This window comes from Rhipicephalus sanguineus, chromosome 3 (assembly GCF_013339695.2).
Source record: "Rhipicephalus sanguineus isolate Rsan-2018 chromosome 3, BIME_Rsan_1.4, whole genome shotgun sequence".
In the NCBI taxonomy this organism is placed as follows: Eukaryota; Metazoa; Arthropoda; class Arachnida; order Ixodida; family Ixodidae; genus Rhipicephalus; species Rhipicephalus sanguineus.
The window spans coordinates 220,755,436-220,770,940 of NC_051178.1; the positions used below are offsets into that span (position 1 = coordinate 220,755,436).

A 15,505-nucleotide genomic window follows, 5' to 3' on the forward strand; every position below is an offset into this window, starting at 1 on the left:
GGACAGATGACCACGCACATACGGTCTCCTGGCAGCACTGGCGCGAGCCAGACGATATCGGCCGCCGTGTGCGTCCGCTGTCACTTGCGAGATATTCTATTGGAGAGAAGCGCGGCCGCGCGGCGGGTTGGTTGTGTGTGATTGGACTGGCAGCTCTGGCATACGTGCGAGAGAGGGCAGTTTCAGCCATGACATTGATAATCCAGCACAGAAAGCCTGCTGGCGGAAAGCATGGGATGCTCATACGACGCATTTGTGCAGCGCGTGAGGAGAAATTTTGGGCAAGCAAAATGGAAGGCTTTCTTGCGACTACGTGAAGGAGTGGTCGCGTGCTGGCACCGACGACGACGAGCTGAGCGGAGGCGCACGCAGGGCGAGTGCTTGGGCATCTAAATAAATCAGTTAGTTTTCGTACGTCAACGTAGCAGCATCGTTCTTCTTCTACCTCTCGGCTACAGTGGTGACTACGTACCATGGAACGCAACATTCCAGAAGTTTCCACCGGGTTGCTACCGAACACCGACTCAACCGAGTCCACGCTACCCTCGATGGGCTACTACGCAGTGCGACTGCCTCAGTTCTGGCCGGAGCATCCAGACATTTGGTTTGCGCAAGTAGAGGCCCGATTTCAGGTATCTAATGTTACCTCACAGCAAGCAAAGTATGGCCACTTACTTGCTGCTTTGCCCCACGATCTAGCACTCGAGTTGTGCGACATCCTATCGGCGCCACTGAGTCAGACGCCCTATGACACGTTGAAGAAGGCAATCCTTGAGCGCACGGCAATTTCAGAGCGAATGCGGTTGCAAATGCTCCTCTCAGCAACCAATCTCGGAGATCGCCGTCCATCAGAGCTTCTCAGGCAGATGCAAGCCCTTCTCGGCGTTCGAGCCTCATCTTTTGATGACGTGCTACTAAAGGAACTGTTCATTCAGCGTTTGCCACACATGGTTCAGATGGTTTTGACAACAGCGTCGGAGCTGAATCTGTCCTCTTTGGCCGCCCTCGCAGACAAGGTATGTGAAATAGCGCCTTGTCAGCTACCCGTACCTGATACAGGTTCCGAGAGTCGCACATCTACCACGCTTACAGCTGCGTTGCCTGGCAGTCGGTCGTCAACCCCGAATACTTCCTCGTCAAGGCAAGATTACATACTGACCTTCGCGCCGGCATTCAGCGGCTCACAGATCTCATAGCGAGCAACCTCACCAGACCGGCTGACGACGCTTCAGTGCGACAATTCAGACATAAACAACGCTTCAGCCGATCTCCACCTAATTCGCCAGCGCGTTTCCGCCGTCCGTCTCCAGCGAGCCATTCTTCGGAGTCCCCGCCGCCCTGTTGGTACCACCGACGTTTTGGAGAATCTGCGCGTCGTTGCACACGACCATGTGGCTGGACGGGAAACGGCATCGGGAACCACTAACAGCGACGAGTGACTCCTGCCTGTCTCCCAGTCGCCTGTTCTTTTTTTTTTTTTTTTGTTCAAGACTCCATCTGCGGACTTCGGTTTCTGGTAGACACAGGAGCAGAGGTGAGCGTACTATCCGCTCGTAGCATAGACAAAAACTGTGGACCAATTATGCAATTACAAGCTGTGAACGGCAGCAAAATAGACGTATACTTCCGCAGGTCCGTCACACTTAATATTTTACTTAGAAGAACATTCAGGTGGATGTTTCTAGTGTCTTCTCTCAGCCATGCAATACTCGGTGCCGATTTTCCTGCGCACTACGGCCTCCTAGTCGACGTGGCAAAGAAACAGATACTAGATTCCACTACTGGATCACAAGTTTCTGGCGTGGTTTCCTCGATCGAGTCATTCGCTTTCACGATACGGCACGTTGTTCCAGAGCCCTACGCCGCATTACTTGACGAGTTTCCATCCCTTACCATTGCACCTGACTGGACCAAACCTGTATGCCATAACGTCGAACATCACATCATCACTCGAGGCCCACCATTCCATGCATTACCTCGTCGCCTAGCACCAGAGAAATTAGTCATAGCCAAAAACGAATTCGGACATAAGCTGGAGATTGGTATTGCTCGTCCTTCATGCAGTGTATGGTCGTCACCTCTTCATATGGTACCCAAGAAAAGCGGTGATTGGCGTCCATGTGGAGACTATGATGCTCTGAATGCAGCCACAATTCCTGATAGATACCCCCTGCCAAACATTCAGGGTATTACGGCCAGTCTTCACGGAGCGAAAATATTTTCCAATATTGATCTGCAAAAGCATATCATCAGATTCCCATGGCTCCGGAAGATATTCCCAAAACCGCCATCACAACTCCCTTTGGATTGTTTGAATGTCTCCGAATGCCATTTGGCCTCAAGAATGCTGCGCACACATTCCAACGATTTATTGACGTAGTCGTCCGTGGGTTACCATTTGTGTCCGCTTACATTGATGACATGCTGGTAGCTAGCTCGTCAAAAGAAATTGATCACGAACACCTCCGTTTGCTCTTTAATCGATTTCAGGAGCATGGTCTTGTGATTATTTCGGAGAAGTGCCAATTCGGTGTGACATCCTTGGAGTTTCTTGGACATTTTGTAAACAGTGATTGCATTGAGCCCCTTCCGGCCAAGGTTCAAGCTATTGTAAATTACCCTCGTCCAAACTCAATCCGACAGCTCCAACGTTTTCTCGGTATGGTAAATTTCTACAGGCGCTTCATCCCTGCTTATGCCACAACGCTTAAACCACTCGAAGACCTGCTGGTTCACGTGAAATCAGCCGCATCAACACCAGCCTGCACAGACGCCACCGAACAAGCTTTTTCTGACATAAAGGACAAACTGGCTGAAGTAACACTCTTAACACATCCGAAGCACGATGTCCCCACCAGTCTTATGGTGGATGCTTCTGATGTCGCAGTTAGAGGAGTTCTTCAGCAGTTCATTAACGGATATTTGAAACCTCTGGAATTTTTCTCGAAGAAGCTGCCCGGACCCGAGACGCGCTACAGTGTTTTTGGCCGCGAACGTCTTGCATGTTACCTCGCCGTGAAGCACTTTCGCTATTTTCTCGAAGGGCGTCGTTTCACCTTGTTCACCGACCATAAGCCACTGACTCGTGTGCTGAACTCTGGAGGAACGAACTACTCGCCTAGAGAGACCAGGCAGTTGGATTACCTTGCTGAGTTTTCAATGCAGGTTGAGTACGTCAAGGGCGCGATGAATGTTCCGGCCGATGCACTAAGTCGAGTTGAAGGAATAAAACATGCACAGGTGACAGACGAACAGATGGCATCAGCGCAGTTGGAGGATGAAGAACTTCAGAGCATACGTACATCGACGAGCTTGCACTTCGAAAATTTTCCTCTACCAGGTACTACCCTGACACTGGCGTGCGACATGTCGACTGGCTCGCCAAGGCCTTTTGTGCCGCTCACACTAGGGCGAATAATATTCGGACATTTTCATTCTTTTTCCCATCCTGGTATTAAAGCAACGCAGAAACTCGTCAGTGAACGTTACGTGTGGCCTGGAATGAACACTGATCTGAGAAATTGGGCTCGAGCATGTCTGCCTTGTCAATGCTGCAAAATACAACGACGTACCAGAAGTCCTTTTGAAAAATTCCTACTTCCCGGCGACCGTTTCCTCAAGGTACGCATAGACATCGTCGGACCTCTTCCTCCCTCTAAAGGATATCATCACCTTCTTACAATTGTCGACAGCTTCACCAGATGGCCAGAAGCAGCACTAATCAGCGATATTACAGCTGAAACCATCGCCAACGCTTTCGTTAACACCTGGGTATCGTGATTTGGAGTTCCAAAAGAAGTGGTTGCCGACCAAGGCAGACAATTTGAATCTGCATTCTTCCACCACCTCTCACGGCTTTTGGGAATGCACCATCAGCGTATAACAGCGTATCATCCTCAAGCAAATGGCCTGGTTGAGCGATTTCACAGGCAATTGAAAGCAGCGCTGATGGCTCATGGTGACACTGAGCACTGGATTGACGCTTTGCCTCTGGTACTTCTTGGTATACGAAGTACATTTATAGAAGACCTTCAATGTGCTGCAGCGCAGTTAGTCTACGCCACTTCACTACGGTTGCCTGCTGAGTTCATCTGCAAACAGCCTTCTCAGGAAAGCAAGCTGGATACCCCACCTTATCTGAAACGCTTGCAAGATGTTTTCAAGGCAATTCGCCAGTGGCGCCGCGGCATAAGTCGATACAGAAGCCGTTCCTCTTCAAGGATTTACAAACCGCGACTCATGTTTTTCTTCAAACAAACGCAGTTCCCAAATCGCTACAACCACCGTACACTGGACCGCACTTGGTGATCGAGCGACAAGACAAGCATTTCACAATTCGTGTGGACGTCAGAGAAGAGAAAGTGTCCATCGACAGGCTCAAGCTCGCTTATGTACAGACCTCCGCGAATGATACCAACTTCCCTGTTTCTACTCTTGACTCTTCAACTTTCACGAACACATCTACATCAAAGAAAAAGCATGTACATTGGTCTGACTAAGACTCCGTCTATACGGCGGGGGGGCCCTGTGGCGTGCTGGCATACCGAGGCACCGGCGATGACGAGGTCAGCGGAGGCACGTGCAGGGCGAGCGCTTGGGCATCTAAATGAGTCACTTGGTTTTCGTACGTCAATGTAGCAGCATCGTTCTTTTTCTACCTCTCCGCTACAGAGTTTAGTGATCTTGAAGAGCCAACCTCATCTGAAGGGGTAATTGTTTCCAAGGCTTTAAATGCCAGGCATTTTTTTAGCGAACCCTAGGCACTTTGAGCGTTTTTATCTACGTATCTGTATTTCTTTATGTCTAGCCGCTTGCGTCCGGGTGTTCTTGTGATTCCCTCCTTAACTTGGTGTAGACCAAAACTGGCATGGGAGGGTAAGCGGGTTTGACAAATGTGACTGCCTCGTCATGACGTGAACAACGCGAAAATTCTCTTCCACACGTCGTCAAACCCTATCCACCAGACACGTGCGGCACATACACGTATACCACGGGCCGTGGTATACGGGTATGCACCACAGTTTACACCTACCTAGGAAAGGCGAGAACAGGGATTGCTAATTTAAATGATAGAGCGTTAAGAAAAACCGACAACGGCAGCGTTGACCCGACGAATGCAAAGAATAAAAAAATTCGGCAAATCCCACGCGTTGTGGGAATCGGTTTCATGCGAAGCAGTCAGTGAGTACTTCCATACTGTACTTTATGGCTATGAGCCAAGCGTTACCAGGTGAATCGACGTGTAGTACCTGTGTGCCCATCTTGGGCTTACCAGGCACGTCGACAACTACAACACTGGCGTTTAAAAGGTAACTTGTGGTGCGACGTAGAGGTGTGCGCCGCCGCGCCGCGCCGCCTGTTCTTGGCCACGCCGCTCGCGCCGCCGCTGCCGCCGCGCAATAATTGCGGCGCGCCGCCGTTATTGTTTTCTTTTAATTCGAATGGGGAATCTGGAAATAAAATACAGCACTTCGCCGGAGGACCTCTTCTCGATGTGTCCATTTAATGAACTGTCCATTTCAGCGGCCGCTGAATAGCGGGAGCTCGGCGAGAACCGCGCCCCCTATTTCCGATTCTTGTTCTGCAGCGCCATCATGACATCACGAAGCTTTCAAACACTCGACACAAATGATAGGGACGGAATGCGCTTCAACACAACCAACGCAGCCCTCAGAGATCCGATTTTCGGTGCACATGTCTTTTGATCGTGTTAGCCATCGATTTAGGTTTAATGCGGCCGCTCGTCTAACGCAGCTGTAAGGTCGGCACGCATTCCCTGCATCGTTCTCAAACATCTAGGACACATTCATATGCAAACTCAGACTTGAAAAGTTTCTGTTTCTATGCATTTCGTCCACTCTCATCTTAGGCTATAGGAATGTGCTGGCGAGTTCGGTGCGGCGACGTGGTCACGAATGAGGTGACATCACGGCTCACCGCTTCTTCGAATCACTGATTGCACTCTGCCGAAATGGACTGTGGACATCTCCTTTGGGTGAACGCATCGAGAATAGCTCCCCAGAAGTTGTAGTATCTTTTTATTCTCCAGAAATATCACGAGTATTGCCTGACCTTAACGCTGCCGCGTCCTCCAGCCTTAAAGGGCGACGACCCAACTCGCTGGGTAGCATATTCTTTGAGTCTTAGACCTAGTACACTGTGCATAAATAAATAAAATAGATAAGTAATATATATATATATATATATATATATATATATATATATATATATATATATATATATCGGTGCGTTAGTACACTTTTTTCTTTATTCTTACTCAAGTAAATCGATAAATAAATACAGAAGTAAAGCGCATGGCAAACTTAGAATATAGCTGAGCAAGTTGGTAGGTATTCATCTTATGAAGACATGACGTGGAAACACCGACATAGGAGAAAAGTCGAGGGAGCGAACAGCTATCTCCCACGTAGACCACTACTCGCAATTTATTGATAGGTATACGGCCTCTTACGTGGGAATGCGCAGATAAATATTTGTGTCTAACTTCGGTTCCGCCGCTGTGTGATTTTTGGGTTGTGAGCGGCGTTTCTGATGTCTTGACTACTCTCTCCTGTGTCCGTGGTTGCATGCCCTGTTTTTATTGCGATAGCAATTATATGGACAGTCTCGGCTGATTTTTGCCGTCGGTGGCCGCCGTCATTCACCGTATATGTATATGTGTGTATATATATAGAAAAACCACAAAGAAAAATAATTCAGAAATGCTTCCCGACGCGCGGAATCGAACGGGCGACCTCTCGCTTTGCAGCCCGCCGCGTTAGACGTTAGGCCACGACAGCACAGTCTTTCAGCCTGCTAACGGCGAGCTATTTATACACACCATGTAATTCAGGATGCTTTCTTACTGGCCACATAGATGGCGCGACGTGCGCGCGCGCTTTAAAGATCGTCGCCCCGCCCCTGCGAACGCCGTTGCTGTTCGCTCTACAGGACGTCGTCGCTTTCGTGCGCTTATCTCAAGGAAAGAAGGGGCGGCCGGTGGGGTGCTTCGCTTCGCTCGCTGAAGCGGCCGCGTTTGCGAAAGGAGCGCGCTGTTCAAACAGAAATAAGTAACAACTGTCACAATTAGTTCGCGCTCGTCTTGTTTATATACACCTCTTACATCAGTATCCTTTCTGAGTTACCACGTAGATGGCGCGATGTCCGCGCGTGGCGCGCTTTAAAGATCGTGACCCCGTTCCTGCGAACGTGGTCGCCTTCGTGCGCTTATCTTGAGGAAAGAAGGGGGCGGCTGGCGAGGGAGCGGGGGTTGTATGTCTTGTGCTCTCCCGGCGATGTCTGCGCTGAAGTGACAGAGCGTACGAAGGTCGCTTCGACGCTGCAGCGGCCGCGTTTGCGAAAGGGGCGCGCTGTTCAAACGGAAATAAGTAACGACTGGTACAGTTCGTTCGCGCTCGTCCTGTGTGTACCTGTTCGTTCGTTTCGTGCGTCCTGCTTTATGGTTGAGCAGTGAGCTTCCAGTGTCGAGCTGTGACGCATGATAGTTCGCGCTCGTCCTGTGTGCGTTCTTTTCGTGCGTCCTTTGGGCTCGAGCGACGCGCTGGCAATTTCGAGCTGCTTTCCGTTCTTCGCGTTACATTCCAATTTATTGCTATCGCATTCATTGCTTCGCCGTTGCGGCGAAACTGTGACTTTTTATAAAGGGCCCCCTAACAGCCTCTGAAAATACAACAAAAAACAACGAGCGCGTTATTCTCTCTTGGCTTTTCTTTTCTTTTGGTGCACTTCGTGACGCCAGAACATTGATTCACGTGACATCATCTGGGTACGTACTCTCGACCGGTCCATATACGAGAAATAACAGTTGTGAATTGTCTTCCATACTGCTTTACTGTGCAGCCGCCCACCCGCTCTTGCTTCTCTCGCAAGACTATCGTGCGCGATTAGCTGATTTCGCTCCATTTTGTGCGTTTGCGACCGCGCGTGCAGTGATAACAGAGTAAAGCCGACAAGCGCGAAATCATGATAGCTTCAACGCTTAGTGCTGACATTCTACGCATGCTTTATGAAGAAATAAGTGGCGAGGAGCTGTCCTCTGTAAGAAGGTTATTGAAGGCGAGAACGAAACCAATGCAAAAAAACATGCTTGATCCCTCCGTCATAGGAATCGGAATAACATGAAAGTAAAGCGTGCCCTTATAGAACTAACTGAATGTTTACTCTACATTGGTATAAGAGAGTTTGCAAAATGTATATTGATGTTTGGCAGCTATGACACCGTTTAACGTGTATGCACCCACTTTGATGATTGGTGGTATATCTCCATCCCGACGACTAACGTCCATGTTAATGATTAAACAAACCCTTGTGGTAGCTGTAGTAGCTAACGGTGAAAGCGTAATCAGAGAACGAGGTGTGATAGCCAGAAGAGCGTCGCATATTGGACGCAGAACTCGGTCGCCATCCCGCGGCGAACACCACGGCCGGACTGGAGGGAAACGCAAAGCGCGTCGTGCCGCCCCGGTAGCCCGGCCGCGATTAGTCTCGGCGCGAGCGCGTGAGCGGGGAACGCGGTGTTACAGCCAGGTGAAGCAGGCGCGCGTCGCAGAGCTATTTTTGGTTTGGATTAGCGAGATGCTATGAGCGAGGCCGACGCTTTTACGACGCTTGGGCGAAGATCACCACCTCGTGGTGTGTTAAGGCATTGACAAAATTCAACTTCTATTGAAAACGCGCCGAATGGGACGGACGTGTAACGCGTTGCAGGTGCTAATCGCGGAGGCCACACTAATGAAGCTCGCAGAGGGCAACACCACCCCGCCGACCGGGAGAGTGGTAGATATAAAAAGCGCGTTTGTAAAGCCTCTAGTGTCTGTGACCGTGGCGCAGTGGATAGCGTGCCCGGCATCTGGTGTTGCGGACCGAACGGTCGTAGGTTCGATGCCCGTTGACGGAACTTTTTTCGTTGCCATCTGATCGTGTAAATTTTTCTGACGTCATTTCCGTGACGGAAATACGTCACTGAAGTCTTTGTGTACCCCAGCGTCAAGCACTTTCGTGTTAAAAGGCGCTGGATTATGATTCTTCCAACGGACGCACTCTTTACAGCGGAGACGATGCAGCTTTCCAGGAAAATGGCGAGCCCGCTTTGGCGGTTTTTTGTATATTTTTTATTGCATTAGCAATTGTATGGACACTCAGGATAGGTTTTCACCATCGCCGTCATGTTCCGTATAAACTCTAAATCGATAACATCACTCCACGCATTGTATGTTCTACCCGCGAGTAAAAGCTCGCGAGCGTTGGCAAGGAACATGGCTAAAGCAGAGATGAAACAAGCTGGCCATCTCCGGCACACGGAATAACATCAACCCACGTGCGAGGCCTGCGTCGATTGCTCCTCAAGCAGAAGGAAACGCCCCGCACGTAATTTGCTAGCAGGAAGCGATGTCTGGAGAGAGGGACTGCGTAACTCGAGCAGCAACTGTGAACTTTGACTATAAGGGCGCGGTCGAGAGCGCTGGCACGCGTGCTATTTCGGCAGACATCTCCCAGCAAACGGCTCGTATACCTTGTACGCGCTGTGAGCGTTGTGAGCGCTGTGATCTCATTGCTTCGCGCTCGGACCACTGATACGACAAACTGACCGAAAACCGCTTCTGTCCCGGGAGCGGCCGTATTGCCATACACTAGCGTTTTGTAGAGTTAAGTGAGATCGGAGCAAAAAGAGTTAGCTGCTAGCCCTCTTTCATGTAACATTACGGCGCGTACTATTCGCATACACTGCGTCCCCCCCCCTCCCCTCCCCGCGCCGCGCCGCGCCGCCGCCAGTCCGATGAACCCCGCGCCGTTCACGCGCCGCCGCCGGAGGTCGAAACACCGGCGCGCCGCCGCCGGTCATTTTGGGTCCGGCGCACATGTCTAGCACTGCGATGTAACGTCAGCTCTCACGTTAGAGTACATACGGGAGTATTATTGAAACTAAGTGCAATTTATGGTGCAATCATGTGAATATCATACGTAACTTTCGGTAATGTATTCCTCTGGGGTCGAGCAGTCCTTCAATATAGCTTGCTTAATCATAGGAATACAAATGTAATGTTTATTACACTGCTATAAAAGCGAAGCCAACATTGGAACGACTGATGTTAATCTGATATGACGCCTGTATCGTAGGAGAACATATGTAGTGTTCATTGATTTCTTGTAAAATTAGATGGCCAGCACCACAACCACAATTCACGTTCACTGACAATACGCCTGCATAGGCTGTTTTTCCAAACCAGTTTATAACCCTGGCGTGGCTTTGTGGTAGAATACCGGATTGCCACGCAGAATGCTTGGGTTCGATTCCTGCTAACTCCTAATCTTTATTCTTTCCATTCATCGGGTCAACGCTGCCGATGTCGGTTTTTCTTAACGCTCTCGCATTAAAATTTTCCAATATCTCTTCTCGCCGTTGCCGGTAGATATAAACTGTCAATCACCTGTGGCGCATACCCGTACACCGGGGCCCGTGGTAAACGGGCATGAGCCAGACGTGTCCGGAGGAAAGGGTTTGACGACGTACGCGACAGGATTTTCACGTTATTCGTGTTATGACCCGACAGTCATATTCGTCAAACACTCTTACCTTGTCATGCCAATTTTGGTCTACACAAAGTTAAGGAGGTGATCATGAGAGCACCCAGACGTAGGCGGCTAGATAGATAGATAGATAGATAGATAGATAGATACGTAGATAGAAACGCTCAAAGTGCCAAAGGCTCCCTAAGAAATCCTGAATCCAAGAAATCCAAAGGCTCCCTCGGATCCTGATTTTAAATGCTGCGCATTTAAAATCAGGATCTGGATTTTAAATGATGCGCATTTAAAATCAGGATCCGAGCAAGGATCGAACCCAAGCATTCTGCCTGGCAGTCAGGTATTCTACCAGAGAGTGCCGCCAGGTCTAGGAACCCCATCGGAAAAATACCCTATGCTGGCGTAATGTCTGTGCAACGTCAATTTTGGTTTTAGTGCTGGCTATCAAATTTTATAATAAAGCAATAAACACGACTGTCATGAGGCGTTCTGGGTGACCTCAGACGGCGAAGCCGAGCAGCGAGATATGACACTCGGGACAACAAAGAAACGAAGTAGAGTGGAGTAGAGTATATCCGAGAAACTCTGGCACACATCGAAACGAAGCCTCAATGAATAGCCCGTCGTCGTTTTCTCCTTCCAAGCCATATCCCAACTACCCATTATTTCCAGTGCAGCTATCTCCCTCGTGGAAAAAAGCTGTCCCGGCTACCTAGGGGTACGATATAGCACAGGCTGATCATGGTCGCAGGCTGTTCACAGGCTGATCACAGGCTGATCACAGGCTGATCCAAGATATAGTTCACGGGAGATGTTTGATACACTACACGGGAAGGACCCTGCTACTTTCACATTAGTTTTGGGGACAACGCAGGAGTCGAGGCAGGCACCCAGAGCCACACAAGCGAGCCAGGAGCATAGGATGCAGTCTCGACGGCAGGATCACGGTGGTGCTTCTGGCGCTGCTGGTCCTCTGACGTCAACATACGGGAGAGCTTTCGACACTCTTCTGCGTGTGCAGCAGCCTGGGACAGAGTAGTAGATTCCGAGGCATCAAGGCGATACGGATGAATGGCATCCATGGTGGAGGATGGTTCGGGCCTATAAAGTATGAAGAAGGGGGAAATCCTGTGGTGGCCTGCGTGGCGGTTTTGTAAGCATATTGACAAATGGGAGAACATGGTCCCAATTGCTATGGTCAGATGCGACGTACACGGCCATCATGTCACCAAGAGTGCGATTGAAGCGCTCAGACATCCCATTAGTCTGCGGGTGATACGCAGTTGTTGTGCGGTGAATGATACGACAGTCTTTGAGGAGAGCTTCTATGACGTCGGAGAGAAATACACGGCCTCTGTCACTGAGTAATTCTCTTGGAGCTCCATGGCGAAGTATAATGTGACGCAGAAGAAACGAGGCAACATCACGAGCAAAGACGCTGGGCAAAGGTGAAGTTTCCGCATAGCGCGTAAGATGGTCGATGGCCACAATCACCCAGCGGCTGCCATCTGATCTGCTTGGCAGAGGGCCATAGACATCGATGCCTACGTGAGCAAATGCACGTCCTGGGCAAGCCAGAGGTTGCAGGGGGGCAGCTGAACGACGAGGAGGATCCTTGCGGCGTTGGCACGCGAGGCAGGAGAGTACATAATGACGGACGAATCGGTACATCCCGCGCCAGTAATAACGAAGTCTTAGGCGTGTGTAAGATTTGAATACGGCTGCATGTGCGTACTGTAGGTAATCGTGAAACGCCGCACAGAGATCCAAACGGAGATGCCGAGGGACCACAAGTAACCATGTGCGACCGTCCTGGAGGTAGTCACGGTGGTACAGCAGCCCATCGCGAACGGAGAAGTGGTGTGCTTGGCGACGTAACGCACGGCTGACGGGGGGTGTCAACGGGCGTTGCAGGAAGTTTAGCATATGAACAATCTATGGGTCCTTCTTCTGCTCCAAAACCATGTTCGTGGCAGAGATGGACGACTCGGATAACGGCAGGTTAGGGAAGTTATTCTCGCTATGTAGTGGAGAGCCAGACAAGGCGCCTGCGTCGGAATGTTTTCTCGTCGGAATGTTTTCTCAAATGAATGTCAATCCGCTCGGCGCTTGCTGTACGTAGCAAAATCGCAGAAAACGGCGTTGTGACTTTTCTGAGCTTAAGACGAAGCTGGTCAGAAATCACTGACACTGCTGCTCCCGTATCGACAAGCGCATGAACGGCAATACCTTCGGCATAAACAACAATTACGTTGGTAGGAAATAAATGAGGTCGTCAGCAGCTCGCTGATATTGCAGTTCTTGCCTCCGGAACCTCGTCATTCAGTTTTCCTCGTGGACAGCCTCAGGTCGGCGGAGGAGAGGAGACAGAGAACGTCGACGAGGGGATGGAGACCGAGGGGTACTGTAGCCTCGGGAAGGAGAAGGCGCGGCGTCGAAGTGTGGACCTGCAGGAGCAGAACGGTAGGTGTAGTCCGGACCATTGCTTTATGGCCGTGCAGAGTCGTAATACCAAGCACGGCGGCGGCAAAAATTGTGCTACATGGCCAGCATATCCACATGAGAAACAGATGGGCCGGTTGTCTTGGGTGCGCCACGGATTGAAAACAGGGGCCGCAGACTCAGCGAGGTATTGCCGAGCCGGGCGATAGGGCTGAGGTGGCGGACCGTAGTTTCTTGTCGGCGTATAGCTTGCAATCGCGGGTAAAAAGGAAGAGAAGGTGCGCGTAGGCGCGTATTGCATAGCCGCAGACGGCGGCCTCGGCTTGGCGACGGCGGCAGCGTACGTAAGCGGAACTGTCACTGGAGCCGGCCGTTGCGCAAGTGGTACGATGCCTGCGACTTGTTCGTGTATGACCTGGCGGATCTCGGGAGTCAGGAGCGATTCAGACGCTTGGGCGGCTGGCAGAAGAGACAGCTGACGTGCGACATCTTCCCCAACAAATTACTTGACCTGGTCGAGGAACCACGAGTCGGAAGCAACAGCATATAAACTGTTGGTTAAAGCTGAGAGCGTGCCCTCTGGTATTAGAGCTCGTCGTGTGGAAAGCTGCTGTTTGCGCAGTTCTTCGTAGCTCTCACAAAGAGCAATCACTTCGTTGATTTTCTGAGGGTTTTTCGCCAAGAGCATTTGGCATAGAGTTGAGTAGAGTAGATCCTAGAAACTCTGTCACGCACCCACGCTGGGGAATTGCGCGTCGTCCTCTATGCTTTTCATGATGTTCCTTAGCTTCTGGTCTTCCGTCATGGACGGGTTAATGTGCCGGCAAATGTCAACTACATCTTCTATGTAGCTGGCGAAGTTTTCACCTTTTTGTTGAGCACGACTGAGCAGCTCTTGCTCAGCCCGACGGTTGCGGACGGCGGGGCGACCGAATACTACTTGAAGTCTAGCGTTGAGCGCCGTCCAGGTAGGAAACTCTGATTGAGGGTTGCGGAAACAAAGGTTGGCGACTCCGGAGAGGCAGAAGCTGACGAAGCTGAGCTTATCCGTGTCACTACATCTATTGGAGACGCGGACTTTGCCGTATAATGACAACCAATTGTCTACGCCTTTATCTCCACTGAAGATCGGGGAGTTCGTTGGCGTGGCGTACCTGAACAGACGACTGCAGGTGACGCCTGGGGAATATTGCTCTGCCCAGCCATGGAGGAAGGAAAACTAAGGAGAGGCCCTGACGTCACATTCGTGAAGCCTCGACATCGCAAACACCCGCATCGCCTCCTAGCGAAGGAGCGGCGAAACATTTCGCGATTTCCGTCGTGTCGTTTGCAAGCGCATGCGCGATTCAAGCCTTTTTTTTTTCGCCGTGCAAGCGGCGCCGCGGCGCAGTCGATTCACGCATGTTGCTCCTTGTGTGTGTTCTTTAGGAAAGCTACGCAATCCCCAGCTGTTGCGTATGGTTGCGCATACCCGGTGCAAATCGCGTGCACTGCGGAAAGTACCGGGTGCCACTTTTAAAGACGATAGTCTTTCTTGGGGAACTTAAACGCAGAAATTTTGGTCTGTCTTTCTGTCTGTCTGTCTTTCTGTTTGTCGGCACGTCCCTCGATTCAGCCACTCGGCCAAAGTTGAACCACTTGCCCAAGGACCAGCCGTCTTGAACTGGTACGGCTGTTCATACTTGTGAACGTTGTCGATCAAAAAGTAAATATCATGCATATCTGAGGTGCAACATCACTAGGTAAGTATTAGGTGGCGTGTTCCTTTAATAGAAAATGCATACATACGTAATTTTAAGGACCCTAGTTTCTTAAGCTGCGCTGAAAATGCATAAGAATGGAAGCTTGAGCTAGTTGGTATGCGTTCATCTTTGTTGAAACAGCGCTCACTAGACGACGACGAAGTAAAAGAAGGCACAGGACAGGCGCTGCCTGTCCTGTGCCTTCTTTTACTTCGTCGTCGTCTAGTGAGCGCTGTTTCAACAAAGCTGAAAATGCGACTGCGCTGAAATTTGCCTTCCTCCGTGCCCTTCGCACGAGCTCATGGTTGTGTTTCGGTTTCGGTTCTGTATTGCACTGTACGAATGCCATGGGTTGGTGTTGAAAAACTTTAGTTTTGAGAAGGCCAAGAAGGTGAAAAAAAATATTTAAAAAATGAAAAAGCAGCGTTGTGGGCGGCCTTCAGGCTGCCAGTTGTGGGCGCCGCTCTGGCGTTCCTGTTTTACCCAGGCGACGTGTAAATAAAAGAGTGTGTGGAGAGTACTCGTTGCGTGCGGACGTTTATCTGCTTCAGCGCTTCGCGCCAAACCGCGTTTTCGGGCTGGCTGGCGTCCCCGCCGGTCGCGTTGGTCACCGCCGGTCTTCGCCTGCTGCTGCGCCGGGACTACCAGCACGCAACACAGCACTCATGTTTCCCGACGTATTGCCAGATGGTGTCCATATCTCACACAGCGCCTCTTCTATCGTCTTTACACGACATTTGCAGCGAAGCACGCAGATACGCGGCCAATTTTCATGT

The 15,505-nt window shown here is 50.5% G+C and overlaps 1 protein-coding gene across 1 annotated transcript in view; it reads left to right on the forward strand.

Annotated features, from left to right (window-relative positions):
* The first annotated feature begins 473 nt into the window (after positions 1-473).
* LOC119386311 (uncharacterized) overlaps positions 474-15,505 on the forward strand; it is a 51,055-nt gene continuing 36,023 nt past the window's right edge. Inside the window, exon 1 of the mRNA XM_037653636.1 lies at positions 474-1,016. Coding sequence (XP_037509564.1) covers positions 474-1,016 — 543 coding nt within the window. The remainder of the gene's footprint in view (positions 1,017-15,505) is intronic.